Raw genomic sequence first — 27105 nt, 5'->3', positions numbered from 1 at the left:
CCAGCACCAGGAAAGGACAGCTCAGTCCTGCAGGGTGGTCAGAATCCAAATGTTTAAACAACTGCATTCCCCAGACAGGATGAAGTCTTGCCAAGTGGAAGGCAGCAGTGCTTTTCAAGAACATAGTACCTTGTCTATGCTGTAATTCCCAGGTGATAAGAGGAAGAGGAGTGTTGGAGCTGGCTCACATGCAATAATTTTACCTGTAGAGATGAGCCCTTAGGTACATCAATCCTAAACACACTATGGCCTGAGGTAGCTAGCAGAGTACAACCAGCCTTCTCAACACAACTGCACGCTGCAGCAGGCAAGTACAACATACTGGTGACCAGCAGCATCCGTGACCAGAGTTTAAACACAACCTTTGGATGCCACACTGGCAACCTGATATCATCACCAGGAAGCACTGGCTCCATCTGTTTGCAGCTCAGTTTTCATGTCACTGTGTTGGAGATTTAGTTTTTATTAGAACTCCACTTGCCTTGATCATTTTATGTGACCTTTGGTGTGATTTATGGCATAGCTGAAGAATACAATTACAACAAAGCCTGAGCCAGCTGCAGATGAGGATACAATATTATTACCTGATCTTCTTAGCTTTGCCGCGTGAGATGTCCTGATCCCAATGTTTGAGCCCAGTTTGAGTGCAATGAGCACTCTCACACCGGAGATGTCAGGAAATCTCCCACTGCAGCACTAGCACTGCTCAGGAGGCAAATGCCAGGGTAAACAGGCTGCAGCGTTTCCCCTACCAAAGCCTTTCTTCTAGATCAACCTGCAACTCTTGTCCACATGGAGCTGTGGCACAGGTGAAGGCAAATCCTTACTCTTGCTGCTGCAAACAAGGATTAAGGAAGCAATGTGAAAATCCAAAACCTTCTGTAGCAAGTCTTAGTATCTTAAGTTGCCAGGCTAGGAGGCTAAAACAGGGCTTTAGAGCTACCAAATCTCAGTTCCACTCATGGCAGATTCAAGACTCTACTAGATAATTTGAAGCAAACCCTTAATTCCTCTGATCTTATCACTTACCACATCTTACCAATAAATTGCTTGGCTTTCACTATGGTATGCTGATTAAGCATGGTCACTGCAAAAGGCTGTGTAAACACTGAAAGCAGACAAAAACCTGGTATGTTTCCTGCTCAAGAAGCTGTTTAGCTGGAATAAGGTGATGTGAATCTACCTGGTGATATAGGATCGCTTTAAAAGAAAGCATTTCAAAAGTTAATGCTCTGAACATTCTGAATCATGTTCAGCAGTTCAACTTCATCTTAAGTTTAGGTTCACCCTAAAACCACCTGATTTTTCTGCAGTTTTCAGTTCATGATAACCCTGAACTCACTCAGGTACCATGTGCTTGACTTTCACCCTTTTCACATTCCCGGTGATGATCTAAATAAAGACTCAACGGATGGACTCCTCCAGAAAGGAAGGAGTATCACAACACAGAGAACACCACAGCTCTCTCAATACATCTGCCCACTCTGCTCCCAGCACTGCATAGGCAAAGGCAAGCCTTTATCAACACTGCCACTTCACAGATGTGGTAGCATGGGCTTTGGTCCCCAGGAGGTATCACAAACAAGCATCAATTACTTTTTGATCCCAAGTTTATCTAAGTTATGCCAATTTCATTGTTGCATAGAATTCATTCAGATTACTGCAGTATCGTGGCTTGCATTTGCAGAGGTGATAATGAACACAGACTAACTGGTCTTGTTTCTTCTCCAACTTTTCTACCGGGACTATTGCCAATATTTTTCACTCCCCCTCCTCCATTCCCTGACCTAGGGTAGTTAATATTGTGCTACAGCAACATTCCTCTTTTTTAAAAGGTTCCTTTGCTGCTTTTTGGTGCTTTTCACCTCTGCTAGAGCAGGTAGCTTTGGAAGCCCAGCATTCCATGAACGGGATTAACAAAACGTGCCTGGTGACAGAAGGGTAGAGCTGTTGGTGATTTAAAGCTTGAACTAGAGATACCAGTTTTAAACTCTGAGGTAGCCTCGGCGCTGTATATCTCAATCTACAGTGCCACAGAACACTCAGCATCTCCGAGCCCCTTTTAGATTGTTTGGTTGGGGTTTTTTAAACCTGAGGCACAGCGCCCCCATATGGTCCAAGGGGGAAGGCCCAAGCCCCAGGTGCAGAGCACACGAAGTGCTCCTTAGCACAGAGCTGAAGATTAAATCTCCACCAACAGGTCTGTACATAGAAGTTTAACACTCATCCCAGGACCACGTACTGGGAGTCGGCTCAATGCCTTGGTAACTGTCTGAAGTTCTTTCAAGTTACCAACAATAATTACAAACTGGCCCTTGTCTTAGGCAGCTGAGTTTTCACCCCCCAGAAACAGAAGGGGCGTCCCCATAGCACCTCTCTTGACAAGATGCTCAGAGGAAAGCCCAGGCCCTGTGGAACCACCTGAAACCACTACATCAGGTAGAGAAATCTTCACACGTGAGGTGGGAAAAGCACCCCCAAGTGGAATGGCTCCCCCAAGCATGCCAGAGTGTCCTTACACTACAGACCCCATGAAACACCCTCACACCCCAACACCGACTGCACAAGCCCAGAGAAAAGGGCTGGCTGAAGAGCTGAGGGGCCTGCTGTCCCAAGAGGAGATAGCTGGGCAGGCAGGTGACTAAATCCCCCACAGTGGGACTCAGCCACCAGCCAGATGGCCAGGGTAGAGTGGTAAGATTGGTGTCCATCAGCCAAGATGCTCCTCTAAAGCATCATCTGCAGATCCTGTCACCCATCCACAGGGGACATACTGTGGCTGAGACCTCTCAGGCATGGCTGAAACCGGGGCAGCTCCCACAGCAGAGAGAAAACCCCTACTGGGACACGGGAGAAGGGCCCGAAGGGGCAAGGGGACAAGCAGGACAATGGACTGGAGGGGCACAGCACTGAGGTGAGACCCCGGGCCCTTCTGCCGCCTTCCACCTCGACGGGACTGGGCACAGGCCGGGTGTCGGGCAGCCCTCAGGAGCGGGGCTGGCGGGAGCTGGGGAGGGTCTCGCCGCAGCCCCGGGAGGACGGCCGGGGAGGCGGCCCGCGCTGAGGGGAGGCGGGGCGCGGCGGTAGTACCAGCCCGGTGCAGGTGCTGAGGGAGGCGAAAGAGTCGGCGCGGTTCAGCACGTGTCCCGTGTAGAAGCAGAGCAGCTCCTCGGGGGGCCGCCGGGGGCTGGGCGCCCGCCGCGCCTCCCCGCGCCGCTGCTCCACCACGAAGCCCCGAGCGAGGAAGCGCAGGTCGCGGCGGAGGTGCAGGTAGAGCTCGGCACCGGCGGCAGGCAGGCGGAGCAGCAGGGCCTCTGCCGTCGCTCGCTGCCGGGGCAGCGCTCGCCGGCGCCGGGGGCCGCTGCGGTCCCCGCTCACGGCGGGCGGCAGCAGGTGGATCTTCTCCAGCGCCACTCGCTCCGGGATCACCACTTCCAGCTCCGCTTCGCCAGCTGCAGGCGAGAAGGAGAGAAGCTCAGGCGCTCGCACCCCCGGCTGCTAGTCCCGCTGCCCGACGGGGCGCCCGGGGGCTCAATGCCTTGCCGACCCCGCCATCGTCCCCCCCTTCCCCGCGGGGACGCCCCGTCCTGGCGGGGCGAGGACAGCCCCGCGCTCGGGTTTCAGCACTGGAAATTGTGAACAGGCTGCGGAGACAGTGGAGCCAGCGGAGGAGAAGGATTTATTTCTCTCTGTCTGTATATATATACACATACACTGGAGACAAAAATGTGCAGGGAAGAGAGGAATAAAGCAAATGCTAAAGCTACTTGTATCATTAAAAAAAATACATAGCTCAGACACAAGCATCGCATTTCACCAACCCCAATAAAAATTTGCAGGGAGAAGGGGAAAAGCAGAGCAAGCCGAAGCCGCAGCCAAGGACAGTCAGCAGCTTTCCACATGAAACGTTACAGCAGCAGCAGCAGCGAGAGGACAGGAAAAGAAAATACAAAAGCCTGGAGCAATTCATCCTGCAGACTGGGACCGCGGCCACGCAGGGGATCCGGTGCATGCCCTGTGCTCTGCGTCTGCACCCTGCCGCCCGGGGCCGGCGCCCACCGCCCGCCCCGCCGGACCCGCGCCGCGGGGGCTGTCCGCGGCCAGGGGCTGTCAGCTCCGCCGGGGAAAGCGGGATGCCAGCGCTAGCAGCCAGGGGAGGGAAGCGCTACCTGTGCCGGCGTCCAGTCCCCACAGCAGCAGGCAGGGAAACACAAGAGAGAGGAGGTAGCCGTCAAACATTTTATGGCAGCGGCGGGGCCGAGCGTGGAGAGGAGACGGCGGCGGCAGCGACACCCGGGCCGAACTGAGCCCTCCCCGCCCTCGGAAAATCTACTCGGCGCCGCCGGCAACCCCGGCGTGGTGGGCGCCGCGCCACGCCCCTCCCCGCGGTCCCGCTCGCTCATTGGCGAAGACGTCCGCTGGGCTCCGCCTCCCCTCCCCCATTGGCTGAGAGCTGAACGCGCTGGGCGGGGAGGGGAGGGAGTGCACGTGGGTGGGGGCGGCCGGCCAGCAGGGGGCGCCCTCTCTTGCCCCCCAGCGCAGGCAGGCCCTGCCCGAACCGAGGGGGGACAGGGACACAGACACGAGGAGTGGGGAATCACCTGGAAAGCTCCAACTGGGCAGGAGTGAGCCTTGCACCAGCACAAGTGAGGAGTTGGCCCACTGGACAGCACTTCCATAGAGAAGGAACTGGAGTGCTTGTGGAAGTCAAGCTCTTCATGAGCCAGCAATGCGCCCTCATGGCCAAGGAGTCCAATGGTCTCCTGGGGTGCATGAAGAAGAGTGTGGCCAGCAGGCCAAGGAAGGTTCTCCTACCCTTCTGCTCTGCCTTGGTGAGGCTGAATGTGGAATACTGTCTCCATTTCTGGGCCACTCAGTTCAAGAAGGACCTCAGGGAACTGCTTGAAAGAGTCCAGCACAGAGCCACAAAGATGCTGAAAGGAGTGGAACATCTCCCTTGTGAGGAACAGCTGAGGGAGCTGGGGCTCCTTAGCTGAGAGGAGACTGAGGGGTGGCCTCATTAATGTTTATAAATACACAAAGAGCAAGTGTCAGGAGGATGGAGCCAGGCTTTTCTCAGCGATGTCCAAAGACAGGACAAGTGGCAGTGGGTGCAAGGTGAAACAAAGGAGCTTCCAGATGAACTGAACATAAGGAAATACTTTTTCCCTGTGAGGGTGACAGAACACTGGAACAGGCTGCCCAGAGAGGTTGCAGAGTCTCCTTCTCTGGAGACATTCAAAACCTGCCTGGATGTGTTCCTGTGTGGTCTTCTCTAGGTAACCCTCCTCTGGCAGGAAGGTTGGACTAGATGATCCCCAGAGGTCTCTTTCCACCCCCTGCCAGTCTGTGATTCTGTGATTTCTGCAGTCAGTGCCCCTAGTTTTTGCAACAGGTTTGGTGCCCATTGAGCCACTAGAAATACCAAAGCAAGCAGCATGAAAAGGCTAATGACAAAGCTGACTGGTTTCCTCCATCATGTTTCCTGCACATCCTTTCCTTCATTACTGAAAGAACTAGGACACTGATACAGACCCTCATGTGAAAAATGCAACCATTCCTTCATTCCCTGCAGCCTTTTCCACTGACATCTGAAGGACACAGAAGATCAGGAGAAAATGAGGTTGACAATATATGAGCATGCAATCCTCTTAAGTACTCCTGGAAGCACTCATCACATGGATGAAAACAAGAAACAAGTGCATAAAGCTCAGCTGGTTTTTACAGTAGTAGACAAGAATTTAGGGCAGGAGAGCATGAAATGGAGGAAGCTACTTGCCACCTCCTTTCCTCTTGATTCTTTGTGAGCAGAGAACACCTGCAGCCTCACCCAGCTGCAACCAGTTTCCATTTTCTCTGAGATCCTGCAACCAGAGCAGCTCCTTTCTACATGATGTTTGGGCTGTATACTGAGTGACCTTAGCTACCCAGGGCTCAGGAGAAGTCAGCTTGGACCAGGGAGTGTTGAAAGCAGTCAGGTGATTTCCAAGAGCAGAAAATTTTCTGTTGCTTTTGGTGTGCTTTGGATCAGATTCTGCACTCCTGGCATGGCTGAGTTGTGGAAAGCAGTAAAGACCCAACATGTAAAAAGCTTTAAACTGCTGTGGCCCAGCAGAGCAGTGTCTTAGAGTTTAAGCTTCTGCAAAAATCTGCAACTTTGTTACTGAAATTGTAGAAGAATTCAAAGGAAGGAAGACCCATAAAAGAGTGTGAACGACTCTGGCAGATGTCCCTGCAGCACTTACACAAGAATTGTCCCAAGTCCTACTGACAGTGGTAATGGCTCTAAGTTGTGAGAAAGGGGAACTAAATTTGGATGCTCATCCCTGCGAGGGCAGAAGACAGGGACAGAGCTAAGAAAAGGGCTGGTAGGGGAGATGAGCAGACCAACACCCTTTTCTCTCTTTCAAGCATTGGACAGGCAACAAGAACCACATTTTCTCTGAGGTCTGCTCCTGTGACAAGTGGAGAGGCTGAGAGCCAGAATCTTCCTCCAGCCCTTCCCACTGTCTGTGCTCTTCCTGGGTGTCAAGGGGGACTCTGAAGCACACAGCAGGTTCAAGCACCTCAGAAAGACCTACCTCTGCAGCACCATAAGGTATGACTGCATGCAGATGTCGTAGCTCCTGCTGCGGTCTCAAGGAAGTTACTCATCTCTCCAGTGTGGTGCCACTTGGTGTTGCCAGTGAACAGCAGCAAGGGCAAAACCGAGGACCTGCAACCAGCTCCCAGCAAACAAAATCCAGGTAAAGTCAGGACTCATGGCTCAAATTCACCTTCTCAGCATGAGTTCAGGTGAGATTTACTAGCTCTGTGTTTTTTTTTCCTAGGTCCTTCAAGGCTCATTCTGCCTTCTAACATGGTTACCCAATCTGGCCCAGAACCCATTCAAGTGAGTCAGAATCTCAGGTCAGGACTGCCATGCTGTGTGTCAGCAGAGTAACTCTGTTAAAACAAAGCCTCAGAGCCTGAATTTCTCTCCTGAGCTGTTGTAAACCAGCAATCTCAGCACCTCCCTTCAAGGCCAGGGCCGTGGCTGGCACAGCAGCTCTGGCCAGCAGCTCCCCCACAGCTCTTCCATCCATGGCAATCCTCCACTCCTAAGAACCAAGAAGCAATTTGATTTGTGAGCTGCCAAAGCTGGCCTGAGCCCCAAGCAGTCATGTTTAAACCCAGACCACCAGCTGTCTTCATTTGCTAAGGGACTGAAGCTGGTGCCTCCTCTCTTCCCTCGGAAGGGGTCAATGAGGGGACTTGGATTAACTTTTCTCCCCCTTCCAAAGTCCTCTGCCAAAAACATAGTAATGATACAGAGAAAGAATAAATGTGGTAATGTAGGGGAAAAGGACAGTAATAAAGAGAAGTCTGTAACTTACTGCATGGAAGGACTCACTTAGCAGCCAGGCAGATTGACACAGACTGCATCAGGGTAGGGCTGGTCCCTGCTGGGCAATGCAGAGTTGTAGAGTGTCTGGGCATGGGCCCAAGAGGCTGCAACACCCCAAAACAGGAGCAGCATCACAGGCAGACCTGAGTGCTGGCAAGGGCTGAAGCCAGGAGCAAGGGGGCAAGCACCCACACAAGAAAAGAGGAAACTGTCCTAGGTGCAGCAGTGTTGCTGTTGAGCCCAAGGTCTAGTCAGACACAGACCTCCTTGACTAATTTCACACCTTGGGCTTTTCAGAAATGCCATGAAGATGTTACTGACAAGGATAACATGTATGGCATGAGAGAGCTGTGGCCCTGATGTGGTGTTTGCACTTCTCCCCTGTCCCCAGCCCATGGTGGGCAGTGTTTCTCCTCCTCTCACCATCACAGAGTGGATTTGGCCCTGCAGTTCCTAGGAAATGAGCCCTCTCCCTCTCTGAAACTCATGGGTTTGGTTTTTTTTTTTTCAATTTCAAATCCATGTCGAGGCAGCCAGGCCTCATGGCCATTGCTGCACAGTTAACAACCCTTTGGAGACTGCAGACATGTGTTATACACATCTTCCCCAGCAGTCATTTGGCTCACCGCCTGGAAAATGCCAGCATGCAAAGGGTTAAATTGGCCAGTACTCAGCCTTGTCCCTTCTCTCCAGCCACCCTTCTCCAAAGCCTTCCTGTCCTGGTCCCGGGTGGGCAATCCCAACCTCAGTAGTGATGCTCTCTCCTGCCCAGGACATTCTAATACCTTCCCTGCCCTCCTGGCAGCTCCTCTCCTTGTGGGGTCTTCAGGCAGCGGGGATTTCCTAATGCAGCGGAGTGGCCAGGCTGGTTGGGCACAGACCTCTTGTGCAAATACCCCCTGAAAAGAATCCAGAAACAGTTTAATGACAAGTAACGACTAAGAAAAGGTATTTTGTAATTTAAAACTATTCCCCAAGTAAATACAAGCAATTCTACAGGTGCTAGCAGCAGGCTTCCTACAGAGCAGTTTTTCACAGTGAGCCAGAGGTTCAGTTAAAGCTTCTTCTCTGGACAGAGCACTTATGAAGCTGTGCTTCTTCGTGTTGAACTTCCTTCTTGTGGTTAAACTTAATGATCTTAAAGGTCTTTACTAACCAAAATGATTCAATGTGGAGTCTCCAGTGTTTAGTAGTGCTGTTGAGGCAGCCCTTGACAGAGGCACTTGAGAAGTTTTTTCTTCCAGCAGCCTGAAATCTCTGGAGTTTGTGAGAGATCTCCTTCTGGGACATCCTTGTCAAGTCTGGCTGAACTGGACAGTCTGTTCCTGAGCTCCTCGGGATAAAAGCAAAAACAATTGATACTTGGAGGTGTCCAAGGGCAAAGCAGAGGCACTGGCACCTGTGTCATCAAGGGAGCATGCAGCCTAAGTTAAGGTGAGTCCATGGCAGGAAACCTGCTCATTTCTTTCTCCAAGCAGGGAGATTTATTCCCAAGCTGACACAGGTTCCCTTTCATCAGAGGGAGTTTGCTTCGGTTGAAGTGTGTGTGTCTAATGAACAGTGAGTGCAATGCTGGAGATCTTCTCACCAAACCCTTCCCTTTCTGCCTGTCTCCAGGGGCTCAGAGCTTCACTCAGCTGCAGTGAGAAAAAACATCAATTTTCCATGGTATACAGAGAAGAGAGAAGAAAAATACTCCAGTGGGATAGGGGCTGAGGAATGGACTCCTGAAATCCCATGTTGCTTCACACCTTGTCCCATGGGAGTGGAGATCTGGCTGCATCTCTGCACAGGTGCCTCCACTGCCTGCACAAAACCTCCCAGGGTATGTTGGTGCAGATGTCTGGAGGGATCAGGATGCAGCACTGCCAGGAGGAGAAAACCACATTACAGGGGTGGCACTGTGGGTGAGAAGAGCCAGAACAGATCATGTTCCCACCTGAGTAACACGGCTGCAGGTGCTGGGGCATTCTGCTGCCTCCAGTGCAGGCAGCACTCGGTGCAGGGACATGGAAAAGGTTAAGTGTGCCACCACCTCCACCCAGACAGTGCTGGGATTTCTGCACACAGACAAGGCTAGCCAGGGTTTCTCTGGTATCTGAGAACTGTAGATAGCCATCACCCAGGCAAGAATAATCAGCCACACGTCACTCCCCAGGCATGCAGGAACAAATGCACAAAGGAAAGAGCTGGCGTTGTTTGGGGCTGACCCTAAAGTTCAGCCAGGCTTTTTATGAAGTCCAGTGTTGCCACCTCTGATGATGCTATCAGGAACCTGGGAATAGCTGGCACTTTCTTTTGTTGTGTTTTATGGTTTGTTTGGGGTTTTCCTCTCCAGGCCTTGACACCTGCAATCATGAGACTGATCTCTCACGTAACTCCATCACTCCATGTTTGATCCCATGACAGGATGACAAATGTGAGCTGTGAGAAGCCTAAAGGCTTATTGCCCAGAAGCAAATGAAGAAGATCCCAACCTCGGGATTGCTTAAAATAATCCTTTCTCAAAAGATGATGCTATTAGGTTGGGTTTGTTTTTTGTTGTTGTTGTGGAAGCAGAGGTTCTGAATGCTTGGAGCTGACAACAGCAAAGCCCTTCGTGTAGGCATCACCTCCTTCTTTCCTGGCACTGCCTTTCAGCTGGTCATATCCCACATCTGCTGTTCCCCTTCTCTCAAACATCCCCCTTTGTATCCAACACTTGCCTTGGACAAGGACCACCCCCCACAGCTATTTCAAATAAGGCTAATCCTACTCGGCATGTCCCTTGCAGCAGTGCACAAGAAGCCAAAGGAGGAGATTTGTAAGTCTAAAAGATGGTAGATGGCTTGGAAGAGAGTTAAAGGCAATGCCAAAGGGATGCACAAGACAGCACAGCTGTATGCATGGGTGTCTCCAGGGCAGGGGGGGGCTGGACACCTACAGGGGCCTGGACATGGTGGCCCAATGCAACTGCACAGACTTGAAGTGGCTTCTTTCCACCATGAAAGTACTAATAAGGGAAACTGCTGACTTAAAACACTCTTAATAATGTTTTCCTATTTCTTTAACACCTCTCCCTTGAGCTCTCTCTCCTCCCTTCACAGCGTCTTGGCCAATTACACTTGCAAAACAAACAGAAAACTCAATATCCCCACGAGCAGGGATTGTTGGGGGCCAGGGGCCCTCGTCAAACTCTGAGCTGTGGGCTCGGAGGTGGGCCACAGCACAGGAGCCTGCTCTCCTCTAGCCAGCAAGGCCCTTGCCCATCCCTGGAAAGGGCAGACCCACAACCAGGCACTGCAGGGCTGGGGTTCCCCTCCTTGCAGCCCACTCGGAGCTGCAGGGCCATGAGATGGGGGAATGCATCAAGGTGGAAAGGGCTGTCCTCCAAGCAAAAGCACCACTGGATGGTGGCACAGAGCTGATGAAGGACTGTGTCCCCAGACGAAACTCCACTAACTACCTCAGCCTGGGTCTGTAAATCACCCATTTCTCTTGTGGAAGGGAAGCAGCTCCAAGCCCATGTGCTCGGATAATGGTTGCTCTGGACTTTTGTTGTCTAACCCTTCTTTTGTCTCATATTTAAGCTGCCTTCAAAGCTTTTTCAAACCATTTGGACTGTGACACATATTCACCAAGCAAACCCCCCACCTTTTATCCGTGAGCAGTGATAGGACCAGCAAAACAACAGCATTCAGAATTACCAACCTTTTACTCAAGTTTGTGCCTGTTTTCCTGGTTGCTCCCATTTTGGATGCAGAGCTGTGCTGTAACACCACTGCCAGAGGCAGTGTAGAGTTCACAGCCTCAAACCCCTGACTGCCTGGAGCTTTTAAAAATTAACAACACAGTTTTGCTCACCTTCTACCCAGACTTGGCTGCTCTGCAGTTTCCCCTCTGGACCACTCTTTGCACTCCAACCCCATCACCCACAATTGAGTCAGCAAATTCTCCAGTGCTGTCCCAGGAGAACAAATAAACCCAACTGGGAGGGACCTGTGATCACTCAGCCTCCAGCCTGTAGAACCATAGAATGGTTTGGGTTGGAAGGGACATTTAGCAGTCATCTGAGTGGGCAGGGACATCTTCAGCTAGATCATGCTACTCAGAGCCTGTGCTGTCCCACAGGCTTTAAATATGAGCTTAACAGCCTGGAGATGCAAACTGGGACATTTGGTCAACTGATGTTGCATATCTATGTTAGTTGTCTAGCCTAGGGGTGACTTGGAGCACCTCTTTGGGGAAAGGCCCCACTTTTTGGGCTCTTGAGCTGGCCTCAGGCAGCAAAACAAATTTTGCTGTCAAGGGACAAAGGAGCAGGGCAGACGGTGCACTGTGACCGTTACCTAGCCACATCTGTAATGCTTTGATGGAGCTTGTGCAAGTTGCACTCTTCTAAGTCACAGCAAGGGCTGCCTGTTCCTCCACAGCCAGCAAGGAAACCTGACTGCCCACGTCAGCAAAGTCTGCTTGAAGTCACTAGGTAGGAACTGGCCAGATGGAGAGCCAGTGCGAGGTCCAGGGGGAGCAACCCTTCTGGAGTCTGAAACACATCCTGCACTTTAATCAACAACAGCCACCAATACCTCATCCAGGTCCATTTGGGGCCAATATTGTCATTATTTGCAAGGTTGTACAGTGAACCAAGACCAGAATCAGGATCCTCCTCTGATGCCTGATCCTCTCTCCCAACAGAGCTGGCAATTGACTTTGGCTTGGTTGCAAGTATTTGTTCATAAAAGCAAAATATCAGTGTCACTTTAGGACTCTCCCAACTGTGGTTTCAGGTTTTCTGGGCTGGACACCCACAAGGAATGAGAAGAGATGTGTTTCAGTTAACTTGTTGGAGACCCACCAGCACTGGCTGTGAGTTTTGATGGAGGAAACTGTGCCAACAGCTGGGTATCAGCCTGTGGTGAACCCTGGCACGGTGTGTGCCAGACAGGCAACCTCCAAGCTCTAGTATCTGCTGAGACAGTCAAGTCAAATCCAGCTCTCTCCTGGCTCTGAAAGAGAAACCTAGAGAAGAGCTGAGGTCAGATGGGAGCCATGGGGCTGCTACCCACAGTCTACAACTTCCAAGCACCTCCTCTTCATCTAAAAAAGAGCTCAAGGAAACACTTCACCCCTCTGTCCAAGCAAATCAGTTGCCAGCTCTTTGCACATAGTTGGGTGCATCATTGTTGTGCTAAATGGGATTAAAGCTTGTTCAGAGGAACAGATCCCTGTTTCCTGCTGATGCTCAAGTGGAGTGTGGGAGTGCACAGGCTGCTTGCTTGACTCAGTGGATCATTTCAGCCAGAGTTGAGCACATCTATGGAGCCACTGGGTTCTTGCTATTCTCAAATTCTGAGGTTGTGCTGGCCATAATGCTCAGTCTCCGATGAATTTAAGGGGTTTGAATGTAACTGTTCCTCAGTCTCCATTTCCTTTTATATTTGGGAGGTGATGTCCCATTGCTCCCTCTGTTGCACATGTACATAGTAAGCCTGGTACAAATTCTTCTACCTTCAGAGCTCTGCTTTATTGTGATGCAATGGTGCAAAACACAAAGCACCTCGGTTTTGGGTGGACCATGTGTCTTCCAAGGTGGAATGGCAGAATGACCTGGATTATTTTGAGTTTTATCAGCCTTATTTACATTACAGAAATTAAAGATAAAGGTGAGAAAGGGCTTTCACTTACTGTCAGAGAATCACAGAGCACCAGGTTGGAAAGGACTTCAGGGATCATCTGGTCCAGCCTTTCTTGGCAGAAGCATGGTCTAGACGCAGTGGCCCAGCACTCTGTCCAGCTGAATGTTAAAGACATCCACTGTTGGGGAATCCACCACTGCCTTGGGGAGATTCTTCCTGTGGCTGTTTGTTCTCACTGCAGGAGCAGCTGCATCCTCTGTGGCTCGGGGTTTAAACAGACAACACACAAAAGTGAAGGTAGTAGAGCAGAGCCAGAGAAGATTTCACACTCTTCCTCCCCAAGCCCTTGCCCCAGACACACCAGCAAAGTTCTAGAACCAGAGGAGTCAGTGGGAGAGTGCTGCATCTCCGAGGAAAGGGTCACTGGCGACACCCAGGGAGATGCCAGCCCTCGGGACGTCACTCACCGGTCCTCTGGCTCGGTCCCTAGCATTGCTCTAGGTAAACTCTGAAGGGGTTTTGTTTGTTTGGGTTGGTTTGGTTTTACTAGGCGCTGGTCTCACAGCTAGGGACCGGCCAAGTGGAAGAGACCAGCTGCAGGAAGCGCTCCTGCTCGCCCGCCTGCCGCGGAGTCTCTGCGCGCAAGGGCAGAGGGCTGGAGGAGCGCGGGCGGGCAGCCTGCGACCGCCACCTCGTGGGCCCCCGCGGCACTGCCCCGCAGCTGCGCCAGCTCCTCAGCCCTGCCCCGCGGCCGCGCCAGCTCCTCAGCCCTGCCCCGCGGCCGCGCCAGCTCCTCAGCCCTGCCCCGCGGCCGCGCCAGCTCCTCAGCCCTGCCCCGCGGCCGCGCCAGCTCCTCAGCCCTGCCCCGCGGCCGCGCCAGCTCCTCAGCCCTGCCCCGCGGCCGCGCCAGCTCCTCAGCCCTGCCCGCAGCGCCCGCGGCTCGCCCAGGGGAGCTGCCGCCAGCGCCGCGGGGACGGCCACAAACGCAGCCGCGTGTCCCACAGCAGACAACTCCACTGTGCCCCCCGCCTTGCCTTGGGGACCCACGGTACAATCTGCCATCCTTTCACACCGGCACCGAACCACAGAAAGTTAGGGGACGGAAGGGACCTCAAAAGATCACAGAATCATAGAATCAGTCAGGGTGGGAAGGGACCGCAAGGATCATTTAGTTCCAACCTCCCTGCCGTGGGCAAGGACATCTCACACTAGATCAGGCTGTCTAGAGTCTCATCCATCCTGGCCTTTAAACACCTCCAGGGATGGGGCTTCAACCACCTCCCCGGGCAACCCATTCCAGGATCTCACCACTCTCATGGTGAAGAACTTCCTCCTAACATCCTGCCTGAATTTACCCATTTCTAGCTTTATTCCATTCCCCTTAGTTCCATCACTACCTGACATCCTAAAAACCCCTTCTCCAGCTTTCTTGTAGGCTCCCTTCAGATACTGAAAGGTCACAATAAGGTCACCTCTCCAGCCTGAGCAGCCCCAACCCCCTCAGTCTCTCCTCATAGGAGAGGTGGCTCTTTTCTGGACACCTTTGGGGCTCTTTGTGGCTCTTCTCTAGACACCTTCCAGCACATCCATATCTCTCCTGTAGCAGGGGCTCCAGAACTGGATGCACTACTCCAGATGGGGTCTCACCAGTGCGGAGAGAGGGGGAGGATCACTTCCTTTGACCTGATGGCCACACTTCTCTTGATGCAGCCCAGGATCTGGTTGGCTTTCTGGGCTGCAAGAGCACACTGATGGCTCATATTGAGCTTCTCATCCACCAGCAACCCCATCATCTAGTCCAACCCCCTTTCCAAGGCAGGATCACCCGGGGTAGTTCACGCAGGAACACATCCAGGCAGGTTTCCAAGGTCTCCAGAAAAGGAGACAGCAGCTATGGTTGTGTCATACGTCAGGGCAGAGGAGCACACATACCCTCCACAGGGAGGAAAACCTCTGATGTGCAAAACAGAGAAACTTAGAGGTCTGTCCACTCTCGAGGTTGTGTCAGAGCAGGAATTTGTCTTTCTCTCACTGACAGTGTAGAATTTTCATGGTCCTGACAAGGATGTTTAGCTGTGAGCTGAGCTAGATTCGGGGACCCTGCATCCATTCAGATGTGGGGCTAACTTCACCAGCTGTGGCTGAGCTCTGGTGTTTGCCACAGATAAGTACATATATGTAAAAAACAAGAAGCCCTTGTCCAAAAGAGCTGGAGCAGCTGTATTTGCAACCTATAGCCTAGAGATGAGGTGGTGCCAGTTTACAATTCCCCTTCTGTCAGCCACGTGTGACAGGGCAGGGGAGGGGGAAAAACACCCCAGTTTCTCTCTTGCTTGGATTGTGTCAGAGCAGAACCACAGCTGGGTGCAAGAAGGAAAACTGCAGCAGAAGGTGGCTGTGGGGGCAATTCTCATGTTGAGTAAGCACTGTGTGTGCCCAGCAGTATAGCACAGACCTCACTTCAGGCAAAAGGGACTACAGCCACTGTGTCCTGCTCTCTGCCTAAGTGCCATCCTTATGGGATGTAAAGGATCTGAAGAGAAAAAAAAATCTCCAAACATACAACCACTATCTGACCTCACTGCCCCTTGCATCAGGGAAATGTCTGAAACATTCTTTGGTTGCTGAATAATTCCTCCTTTAAAATAGCCAAGGAACTAGCTAGGATTTGCAGAGCCTGATAAGGTTTAGCACAGCCTGATAAGATTGAGCTCCTGCTTCCCACAAATGCTTCTCCTGCAATGCAAGAACTTCTCCTGCATTGTGTGCAGCCCATGGACACGAGCAAGAAGTGTACCTATGTGTACTAGCACTACAAAGGCCTTTTAGCAGCTTGCTTCTGCTCTTGGTTGTAGAAAACACACAGAGATATCTAGAAGCTCTTCTAGGTCTCTCTTGCTTAGCCAGAAAAGCACAAACTCAGCACTGAGAGGGAGCTGAACTTGCCCAGAAACTGGAGGTGAATCGTATGGTCATTGCCACAGCTGCAGGTCTGCTGGCCTCCACTTGTGGCTACCCTGGCCCAGGCCCAGATGAGTCCCTCCCTGTCACCTCACTCACATACTGGGAACTTTCTGCAGGAGCTTTTCCCAGATCCTGCTGCCTTTGCTCTTGCCTTGGGAACTCACTGGCCAGGTTCAGTCTGAAACCACTGGTGCTTGGGGAAAAGGAGTTGTCCTGGCTACAAAGCTCATCTCAGAGTCCAGGCAGAGCTGGCTTCTGCTGCTTGGAAAGGGCTGATCCCTGGGATTACTGAACTACTGTCTTTTCCCTCCTTCTTCTCATGGGGCCTTTTTTTCTTCCTAGTCTTGTTACTGCCTTGCCTTGAGATTCTTGGTGATGTCAGTCCTGTGTTCAGACTGCTGCTGTGTTGTCCCAGTCATTTCAGTCCCTTTTCTCCTCTGGCCCAGCCACCCTCTCACATGCACTACGGTGGGTGTGATAACCACAGATCCTCATTTGTCTCTTCCTGGTGCATCTGGCCATGAACCACAGGCAGCAGCAGCGTGGTCTTTGCTGACAGTTTGAGCAGCACAGAGGACAGGAGGCAGACTGCTTGCTGGAAGTAAGTTCCTGGCTCAAAAGGGACTGCTCTCCCAGGGATGTCTTTCAAGAGAGGCATGTCCAGTTGGGGCAGAGGGAAAGGCAGAGCTGTGTTCAGGTGAGTTTCCTGCAGACAAATCTCATTTTCTGGGGAGAATTTTTCTCTGGCTATAGCAGAAGGAAACCCTGGAACTGTGTCCTGCTCCTAATGGCTGGCAAACATCAGGGGAAATTTAGGCTTGAGGTGAGGAGAAAGTTCTTCACTGAGAGAGTCATTGGACACTGGAATGGGCTGCCCAGGGAGGTGGTGGAGTCACCGTCCCTGGAGCTGTTCAAGACAAGATTGGACGTGGCACTTGGTGCCATGGTCTAGCCTTGAGAATTGTGGTAAAGGGTTGGACTTGATGATCTGTGAGGTCTCTTCCAACCCTGGTGATACTGTGATACTGTGAAAACGCAGTGTCCTGCTGCCCTTATTTCATCTGGTCACTTGAGGTCAGGATCCAGTTCTTATTAATCATAGTGGAAAAGCTCCTGTGAATTTCAGTGGGAGTTTAATCATCTATTTCACTGCCCAACTCTAACTTTTCTTAGGCCAGCTTCTTTTGTGGTAGGAAAAATATAGACTTTTCACCACCTGAAACAACTGCCTGGGAGCTGTTTCTTCCCACCCCAGTTCAAGGCAGAGTAATATTCTATGGCTACAAGGACATGCTTCTTGCACTTCAAAGTCGCTGTGGAGAGGGTTTATACTTGTTATTCCACTTAATGTTTCTGACTTTGAAATGATTATGGGGTCTCCTCTGAATGCTTTATGGGGTAACAAAACTCCAGAAGATCAGGGCTCTTTCCAGCTGAGTAAATAGAAGATATTTTCATTCATCTTCCGACTATTGGAACATCAACAACATTATCCTACATGGGTTGTTATGCCTTCCTATTTGCAGAGTCATGTGGGAAGCCCAAACCTATGCGTTCAGCCTTGTCTTCTCTTAAGATAGAAACTTCAAGTAATCCCACAGAGGGTACTTCAGTTAACCTCTCAGAGCCCTACTCAAAGTTCTCTGTAGTCAGCTAAGGTGAAGATTACACTGCTTTGATCACCTCTCTTTCCTTGATTGGGAATCCTCTTCTTTGACAAGAGATTAATGTCAGGCCTCTGCCTCCCCTCTGCTGCTTAAGATCCTAACACACGTGGATGACAGGACAGAAAGTGAAGCTGTATTTCCACCCCTCCCCCCCAGGAGTCCTAGTTTCCTGCCCAATTATTTCCCTTCTCCTCCATTATGTCCCACTTCTTTGTGGAATTCCTGCTTGCATGTGTGATACAGCAAATAGCTCATACTTCAGCAGTGCTTTTTTGGCAGTAGAGGCAAACACTGCTACTTCTACAGGTTGGAGCAGAGATGGGGCATGGAGAAATCTCTGCTGATGAGGTTAAGCAGCAATGCAGGTGACCAAAAGCCTGAGTGGCAGGATGGCAAACACAAGCTGGGAAACGAGGCTGAGGAGAAGAGTACTGCAGTGCTAGCACAGGTTGCCCAGAGAGGTTGTGGAGTTTCCATCTCTGGAGAGATTCAAAATGCAGATGGATGTGATCCTGAGCAACCTGCTCTGTGTGACCCTGCTGTAGCAGGGTGGTTGAGGCTAGATGATCCCTGGAAGTTCCTTCCAATCCCCACCATGCTGGAATTCTCTAATGGGAATTCACAGAAATGAACCTAAGGTTGAACTAAGTTCCTCAGTCAAGCTGGGCCCAGCCCCTGCAGGCCAGAGCAGGTGGTTCTTGTACATGAGTAGCAAAAACATCTAGAGGCATAGCTGGTGGGGGTAACACCTATCCTCCCTCAAAATGTGTTTCAGAGCACAAAAGTACTTCTGCTTCACACCAGAGTGGGATAATGATTATCCTGGGCTGCTGGTTTGATGTTCACCTCTCAAAAGTTTTGATGCTGGCTACTCTCAGAAGAAAATGATGACTGCTCTGACCTTATCTGGCAACTTCTATGGGCCAAGAAACATCATGCAAAAACACGTAGACAGAGTGAGAGAAAATGCACCCCACTAAAGACCTGGAGAAATCAGCCTTCAGGTGAGTCTTTCACACCTATATCTGTAAGAAAAATCCATGTGAAAGGTTTGTCTGAGCCTTCTCTTGACTTGTCCTTATCCATGAAGTTCTGCTCAGGAAAGGTCAGCTCTATAGTGCTGGTCACTCACAGTGCCACCTCACTGTCTGAGGTTGCTCTCCACCCCTGAAGCATGGGTATCAGGTAGAGTTCACAGGTTTTGTTAGCAGAAATCACATTCTCAGTGGGAATGCAGATGTCCTGTGTGACCTTCAACAAGTCACTGCCTCTTGGATGGCCAAAGCTCAAACGCTGCAGGCAAGAAACAAAGCCCTGGCTCCATATGGCACAGGCAGAGCAGGGGGGAGTCCATCAGGCTGACCGGGAAATGGGAACAGGCATTTGCAGTGGATTTGACCATGACCAATGAAATCAGCTCTGAGGTTCATTCTTGGCTCATTTGCTGCTGCCCAGCCCCTGGGCAGCTAACAGCCATCAAACCAACTCTCCTCAGCGTTTTCACAACTGGGCTACGTTCTTGCTCTCAGCAGGGACTTTCATTTCTGCCCGCTGGTTATCTGTTGTTCTTCAAACCCACAGCTGGGGGAAGTGCCTGTGGGGATGGTGTTTTTCTTTCTAAATCAGCAAGATTTTATTATTTTTTTTTATTCTTCACAGTTTGCAAGTTGTTTGCAGCCAAAACTCACATATCCCTGTTAGATTTGTTTTCCACCTCCTTTATTCTTACTCATAAGCTTAAAAAAAGCTTAGATAATAAACCCAAAATATTATGCTTTAGTTCATATAATTTGGACTGAAACACCTTCCTTTATGTTTGTCTGCCCATGGGAAGCGATGGTAAGTGAGAACCTCTGTGATCTTCTTGACCAGAAAGGCAGAAATAGAAAGAATAAGAAACATGGAAGAACTTTTCAGCTGACACAGGTCTGCACAGCTCCCGTGTTTTCAGCAGAGCTTTTCAGCTTTTGCCAGCTTAAGACCTGTGTCTGAGCCGTCCTCAGTATGCTTACAATGAGCCATTTAGGTAGTAAACCCACAATGATAGCACCTCAGTCTGTGGATAAGCACAGGCACTCCTGGGGAAAAAAGAACTCTTTCTCTATTTGCAAATTATTCTAACAGTCTTCAAATACAGGTAAGTACCTAAGCAGCCCTAATGTGAACAACAACCAATAACAGAGTGAAGACAAAAATCGCCATTCTGGAATGAGCAGTTTCTAGTGTACTCAGGACCACATTCAAGTACTTCAGTCAAGGCATTGGTCTTGAATTATACAATTTGTGGATGGTGCACCCTTGAATTTTGCATCCTCTCCATTCATGAATTGTCCAGGAAAAAAATAAGTTAATTGATGGCAATTGCTGTCACCCCTGACGAAGTGTGTGAGTCATCCAGCCTTTCCCAGGCAAGCAAAAAACTTGGAAGAGTAACAAATTAGCTTCTCCTGAATGGGCCCTCATTGCTGGAAGGGAATGGAAAGCAGAGAGGAGGATACTGCAAGGTGAGGAGAACAAGGAAAGCCATATGTAGATTCCTATTCTTGGGAAATATTTATAGTGTGTAGCATAACTGATCAGATCAATTCAGAACAAACAAGATAATCATACTGAATAAATCAAACTGACAAGATGAGTTTCCTGGAGTAAAGGAGATGTGCAAATCCAATCCAGAGTAGACTGGGAAATCTGGGTAGCAAACAAGTACAGAGGCAGCATAGTGTGCATGGACAGGAAGATCTGAACACAATTCTAAATGGAACAGAAAAGCTTTCTCTGAGTCAAATGGACTAAGACTGCATTTTTGGACTGTAATTCTGTCATAAATATGTTGTCATGGTCAAAGTGACACAGCAAAGGCAGATGTGCAGCGTCAGCTCATTAAACCAGGGCCTATGGTAAACATGACATCTTGGAGTCTCTCATCTGTGCTCACACACGTTCCCTACAGTTGTTCTCCACTGCTGTTTTGAGACTCTTTTCATGGTAAGATTAAACAAGTATTAAGGGCATTAAGAAGACTGAAAAACTCAAAGCACCATGACATGAATTTCTTCAGTACAAACTGTGCTCCCTGTGACCTCAGCTTCTTGTTGCTGTCAGTAAAAGCAGGAAAATAAAGCACATGTAACTTCAGGTGTGACAGATCTAATGGTAATGCAGAACATGTCCAGTCCCACTATGGCAGTCTGTCCCCACAGCTCTGTGCTGTGCTTCTTTACCCCTGGGACCTCATGGTTTACGTTCAGAATGACTTCCATACTTCCAACTGCAACACGGCGTAGTCATTTGGTTGTTTACTGTGCTTAGTCTTCACCTTCAGGACATTATTGTCTTCCACATTCTTCTGTGCCCACCTCAGATTTGCCTCAGTATTTTATGTTTGAATGTATTTATCTACCTTTTGCTCTTCCTTTAAAACCCTAGTTTCACATCAGTTTGAAACAAGAGGTCTTGTAATTAGGTTGGATATCTGCAATCCAAATTCTTCCCAGGCAAAACTCCAGCAGAGTTACTTGGCTTCAGAGGGAGGCTTGTCTGAGTAGGAAGGGCAAGATTTGGCCTCGATGAGCCTATAAATTCCAGTTTAAAACTCAGTAGTTGTTCAGAGGCTCACTCCTGTGACAACATCACTCTTCACGTTTCCTTTCCTAGTCATAGCAGGAAAGCTTTCTGGCACCAGAGCTCAGTGATAATGCCCTGGCCATCTCCCAAGCCCCCATTATGTCTCGTAGAAAGCACTGTTGTCTCCACCACTCTCAGAGGGAGCGTAAAGCCTCTGAGGCGTCGAGTTTCTCTGCTTGGTTAGCAAGGGCCAGTTCTTTTCATAAAGGCAATAAACAGGCCCTGATAAGCAACCCTGACCCTGCCAAACTCACCAGTTGCTTTAGATGATGTAATAGGTACTTACACTTCCAATAACCCCCCAATGCAGTATTTAAGGTACTCTCCACAGCTATGTAAAGAAGCACACAGCTCTACAACAGCCGCTAAGGGAATTCTGCCCGCTCAGCCCGAGCAGCACCAGTGAACTACAACCACGGGTTCAAGAGTCCTGTCCCACCAATGTGCACTTCCCATCTTTCTCAGAAGCTGCAGGTCATGCCTCCTTTCTCAGTGTTAATTCTCTTTGTAGTAAAATGTAAAACATTTGAGGTATTAGGTGGCCCAAAACGTTAAGTACCAAATTAAACCCAGCCTAGTTCACTCAGCCTGTACGTGGATATTTTCACACCACCAGCCTCTCTAACAAAGAACTCCTGTGGTTTCTTGTAACTGCACAGAAAACACTTCTTTCTTCATATCTGAGATCCCAAACATTTCCCACTCTTTCAAAAGCTTCAGGCACTGAATCATACCCCCTTTGCCAAGGAAATCTTGAGAAAACAGGTCACTCACACAGTGCTTCCTGTAGGTCACCAAGTCCCTGCCCAAGCAGCCTTAAGAAAAAAAGAACCTTGCTGAACAAGCAGCTCTGCACCAAAGCTCTCTAGCAGTGGTCCCCTAGGCCAATATCAAGCTACTGGATTTAGAAGCTACTGTAGGACCACATGGAGAGCCTCTCCCCTCCAAAACTCATGACACAAATTGTTTATGACCTTGTGAGCTAATGCATCTGTAAATGAGATTGGTACCACCCTGTGAGTAGCCTTGCTCTCCTTGGAAAGCCCTGGGAATGGTCACGCTGCTGCATCCTGCACTAGTGTCAGAACAGAACTGCAGACTGAGGAGAGAGACCCTTGTGGTAAGAGAAGCTATAAAACATCTGCAGTTCCTCCACTTCCTACAGCATAAACAAGTCTGGGGCCTAAAGTCACACCCTGGCACCCAGGTTTGCCTCTAGCCAATGTGATTAGGATTTTCCAGGGATGGAAGTACAGATCCTGATCCCAAACGAGTGCACAGCACTGACAACGTGAACATTCCTTGCTAGTCTTGTGCTCCCCCAGTGCCCAGTGAACACACAGCAACCACAACACAGAATTGAGTGGACTCACTCCTAACGAGGCAGTGATCCAATGCCACTGTGCAAGACAAGCTCAGGAAAAGGCGTTGGAGAAGATTTATTTTCACTCTTCTGGGCTGTAGATGTGTCAGGAGCAGGAGGCGTTCAGCAGCTCTGAAGACAAATAAGTAGTGCAAAAGAACCTGTCAGAAGACCCAATTTCCATTCACTATCTTCCCTCCCCACTGCACCTTTTCTTCTAATGCTGGGCCAAAATGCCTGAAAGACATTTGTGAAACTTGGAGCTCAGTGGAGAACTGGGGGCTAAGTTTTGCTATTTTTACAGGGACTTCCACAACGTGGAAATCTCAGAACACAATATTGGAGCTATCTATCCTACAGCACACTTTGGAGAAAGACTGCATTTCTGCAGTGAAGTCAGCTCTTAATTTGACTTCCTCCATGTGAGCTTCTACTGGCCTCCAGGAAATGAAATCTAACTCAAAAAAATAAAAGAGAAGCCATTTTGATGAGGGTATAACGTGAAAAGTAAGGACTAAAATGCTAGTCACTGTACACCACTGTCAAATTCTTCCCACTCTGAGTAATTTTGGCTCCTAATGGAGTTCACACTACCTACCTACCACAAAACATCTGTGAATTAAGCTGCTTGGTGAAATATATCTTCTATCAGATTGAAAAATGGTGTTAGAATCAATGGGACAGTAAATGATCTGAGGCTCTTGAGCTTTGCCCTTGTGGAGCACTGTCAGTCAGGGCGTCCAAACATCTCTCCAAACACTTAGCAACGATTCAGAAAGTAGGTCATTAACACATTTTGTCATGTTATGCAATTTTTCACTCTCATTTCAACTGGGCTTTTTTCCAGGTCCAGTAGCCAACAATAAATCAATCACAGTCTCTCATAAGCCTTTGGACTTAAATTCTATTCTGTAGGTTGAGTTAAAACCAGAACAGAAATCACTGCAGGAGGTGAGGCAGGAGGAGGCTAGTGGTGACTGCTGTTTAGGAGATGTTTGTTTGACCCACAGCCATTCTTGTTGCCATTTCTTGTAGATTCCTCTTCATTATCTGTGACAGAATCTTCCTCCTCTACATCACTCCGGTCATCTTTCAAGTCCTAGGAAGAAGAAAGCACCATGAGTGTAGTTCTGTACTTGCAGATTTACTGGCAGGTAAGTTACCAGACAGCTATTTCAGTGCAGACCTTGCAAAACATGCCTAGGGGTGCCAGACAAGCAAATCTCAATTTTTGTAAAGACTTTGAAAGAAGAACCACCAAATTTCATTAGTCAGTTGCCCCTGCTTAAAACTGTAAAATGAGAAGATAGTGCACATAAGTTCTAGAACATGAGACACTCTCCTTTCCTGGAAATTGCCCATCATCCTCTGAAGACAAAATCCCTTTGTCCTCCATGTGCTTCATAAAGAAAAAAAATAGTGCCAAAAGAACAACTGAAAAGGGAACTCTTAATACACTAGACAAGATCAAAACCATCCCCCAGAAACATGCTGTCCCCTTACAATGGAGGCTGACACCCAAGGACCACCCAGTTAACAACACTTGACTCATGCAGAACCTAATACTCTTTAGACAAAATTTTTTCTATGACTTTGGCCCAGTCATTTGACCTCTTCTTGCTTGTTTCTGCTTCCCCTTGCAGAGTGTTACTGGGCAATCCCTGGGTGCTGTGGGATTAATTAACAGTTGTGAAGTGTGGGGAAGATGAAAAGAATATTGTATAAAACCCAAATATGATGAATACACTCACCCAAACACAGGAGTTAAGAGCCTGCCTGCTTCTGACAGGTGTAAACTAAACAGTGACTAGATGTACCAGCGTCCTCTGCTATGAACTTTACTTCAGGAGACTTACTGACCTTAGAATACTCTTCCCTGCCTGCTGGTGCATACATCATGTCCACATCCACAAAGGGGAGGCCATGTCTATACAGCTAGTGTATACATCTTGAGTATATCATCCAGCTAAGGAGGCAGCTTGCCCTGACAAAAATCTGTTCCCTGCTCTATGGAAACAGCTTCTCACATTTGGCAGTCATGCTTCACCCTCGGACCATCAAACGTGACTCTTGCTAATGAACATTTCCCCCAGGCAGATAAAGGACGCTGTGTCTAGCCCAGTATTTCACAGCAAAGGTGAGGGAGAAGTCAGCCATCCCTGGCTTCATCACCATGGCACGTAATACATACCATCACGACCTTACTTCTCATGTCCAGCTGTGTGTTCAGAAGTTTGTCTCACACCATGGAGGCTTTAGCATTAAACTCAAACACCTTCATTTCCCTTCCAGTGCAATGAGCCTACAAGAGCAGTACCTGGCTCCCTGGAAGGACTTCCCATACCAACTGATGACCTGCTCTGCAGACTCATGGCAAGATGCTCTAGTTAAAGATGCTATAAATCAAGTAAACATTTCCTTCTGCCTAAGCAGTGACTGAAAACAGAAATGAGATCAAAGCAGGCACCTATGAAACCCTTCCCACCTGCTGCAGTTTCCTGTGTCATTAGCAGCTGCCACTGGTTGTCTTTTTCAGCTGGAAGGTGCCTGGCAGACCCAGCATCACCTGATACAAACACCCTCTAGTTCTTCTGTCAGAAGAGACAGACAACAGTTATTGCCTCTCCATCATCTCAAGATTTAATAGAATAATAGAAAGGTTTAGGTTGGAAGGGATCTCAAAGATCATCCACTTCCAACCCCCCACCATAGGCAGGGAAACCTCTCACCAGAACAGGTCACTCAAGGCCTCATCCAGCTTGGCCTTCAATACCTCCAGGGAGGAAGCATCCACAACCACCCCGGGCAACCTCTTCCAGTGTCTCACCATCCTCACTGTAAAGAGCTTTTTCCTAACATCTAGTTTAAATCTCCCCTCTTCCAGTTTAAACCCATTGCTCCTCATCTTGTCATTCCAAGACCTTGTAAATAATCCCTTCCCCAGCCTTCCTGTAGGCTCCCTTCAGACACTGGAAGGCTACTACAAGCTCTCCTCAAAGCCTTCTCTTGTAGCCTGTCCTCATAGCAGGGCTGCTCCAGCCCTCTGATCATCTTTGTGGCTTCCTCTGGACTCATTCCAACAGTTCCATTTTCTTCCTGTGTTAGGGGCTCCAGAACTGTCCACAGTACTCCAGGTGGGGTCTGACGAGAGCAGAGCTCTCACTTAAAACCAGGAGCTTCCCCAGGATCAAAGCCTGGGCCCTCATACTGTGGCTGACACTTTACTCTCCAGCACCAGGGCAGTTGGTTTGTTAACAGGAGCTGCCAAGGTTTAACAGCCAAACCAGACAGTCAATGGTATCCATACTCAAGTGCTGAGGACTGCAGGTGTCACGGTGCCTTTTTGTAATGGAGGAGTGTTTGGCTGGCAGGACCACCTGCTGAGGGAGACCTGATGCTGGCCTCCAGAGCTGTGTACTGGAGCTGGTAGGCACATTAGCCCTTGTGCAGACAATCTGCTGCCTGTGCAGCCACACTAGAGGCCATTCCACCATGAATCAATTTGTCCTCCTTGTCATCACTCTGGACTTCAACTAAACAGCCAGCGACTGCACATTCCTCCTGCTCCTGGGCTGATGTGCCAAGGTCAGAGATGAGACACAGAAAGGAGAAACCAGTGTTGTTCCTGTTCATCCTCTGCCTGCTCTCTGAATGAACAATTTCACTTTCCTAGCCTGCTGGTTTGAGGTCTTTCTCACGCACTGACTTCATCCAGAGAAAATAAATGACAGCTCAGCAATAACCCATCCAATTGCAGTCTCAGATCCCTCTATATATTACACTTTCTAGTCCTGTGCATTTCACTGGGAGAAAATTAAAGCCTAAAACTCTGTCTTATCAAAAACTATAAACTTCCTGGAGATTTTCTTTTGCCTTTTCCCTAACAACATACAAAGGGCATCAAAACAAACATCTCACTGTAAATAGTGTAAAATAAACTTGGCATGCCATCAGTTAGAGCAAAGGAAAGACAGCCTTTCCCACACAAACAATTTATGAGGTTCTGTCTCTTTCAGATCACCTCTCTCCCTTCTGGTAGTTTTGCAATCTGTATTAGAGTAAAAGACAAATGTTGAGGGCTGGGTGGAGACTCACTGCCTCAGTTTTTTCCCCACCAGGAATGTTTAATATTTTTTTGTTTTTTTTTAAAGTACACTAAGCCTCAAGTACAGTGTCTGATGAAAACATGCTGGAGTCACTGGAAGCACCCTCATCCTCCTCAGCAGCCTCTGGCTGAGGCTGCAGATGTGGGCAGTGGTGGGGAAGAATAAGAGTGCTTTTGTGCTCACTGTGAACAGAGTGGAACCAGCAAAGTTCCCGAGTGTCTGTTCCATTTGGGGTACCTCCCTGTGGTCTACAGATTTTGCTGGTACTCAAGAATATGATGAGGAATAGGAGGCAATCTGCTCTGCTTTGAATGACAGCTGACACATGCCATCGATTCCTGTTTCCTATAGCAACGAGCTTGCGTTTCCAGGATGG

General features: G+C 49.3%; 2 protein-coding genes and 1 long non-coding RNA gene across 9 annotated transcripts in view; all 3 read right to left on the bottom strand.

Moving 5' to 3' along the window:
• The window catches only part of ADAMTS17 (ADAM metallopeptidase with thrombospondin type 1 motif 17), a 184500-nt gene extending 179921 nt beyond the window's left edge, over positions 1 to 4579 (bottom strand). For 2 of the 3 annotated variants that reach the window (XM_064158005.1, XM_064158002.1), the window contains exons 1-2: positions 4170 to 4322; positions 3091 to 3452 (exon numbers count right to left, since the gene is read on the bottom strand). In XM_064158005.1, coding sequence (XP_064014075.1) covers positions 3091 to 3452; positions 4170 to 4239 — 432 coding nt within the window. In that variant the 5' untranslated portion in view covers positions 4240 to 4322. Of the gene's footprint in view, positions 1 to 3090; positions 3453 to 4169 lie in introns of all 3 variants that reach the window. The other variant, XM_064158003.1, reaches the window with a different exon arrangement.
• A 2007-nt stretch (positions 4580 to 6586) lies between these two features.
• LOC135183141 (uncharacterized) lies at positions 6587 to 13835 on the bottom strand. Of its 2 annotated transcripts, XR_010305421.1 has the most exons (4): positions 13473 to 13835; positions 13055 to 13261; positions 8544 to 9252; positions 6587 to 8286 (listed from the first exon to the last, which is right to left on the bottom strand). It is a non-coding gene; the product is annotated as an uncharacterized LOC135183141 (long non-coding RNA). The 2 variants fall into 2 exon arrangements; XR_010305420.1 differs by having other exon boundaries at positions 13055 to 13835.
• An 8840-nt stretch (positions 13836 to 22675) lies between these two features.
• CERS3 (ceramide synthase 3) overlaps positions 22676 to 27105 on the bottom strand; it is a 56844-nt gene continuing 52414 nt past the window's right edge. Inside the window, exons 11-13 of one of the 4 annotated variants that reach the window (XM_064158013.1) lie at positions 23632 to 23722; positions 23222 to 23268; positions 22676 to 22755 (exon numbers count right to left, since the gene is read on the bottom strand). In XM_064158013.1, the coding sequence (XP_064014083.1) occupies positions 23267 to 23268; positions 23632 to 23722 (93 nt within the window). In that variant the 3' untranslated portion in view covers positions 22676 to 22755; positions 23222 to 23266. Of the gene's footprint in view, positions 23723 to 27105 lie in introns of all 4 variants that reach the window. The other 3 variants (XR_010305419.1, XM_064158014.1, XM_064158012.1) reach the window with 3 other exon arrangements.

The sequence above is a fragment of the Pogoniulus pusillus genome, chromosome 17 (genome assembly GCF_015220805.1).
Source record: "Pogoniulus pusillus isolate bPogPus1 chromosome 17, bPogPus1.pri, whole genome shotgun sequence".
Taxonomy (NCBI): Eukaryota; Metazoa; Chordata; class Aves; order Piciformes; family Lybiidae; genus Pogoniulus; species Pogoniulus pusillus.
This window is presented reverse-complemented; position numbering and strand designations above follow the sequence as displayed.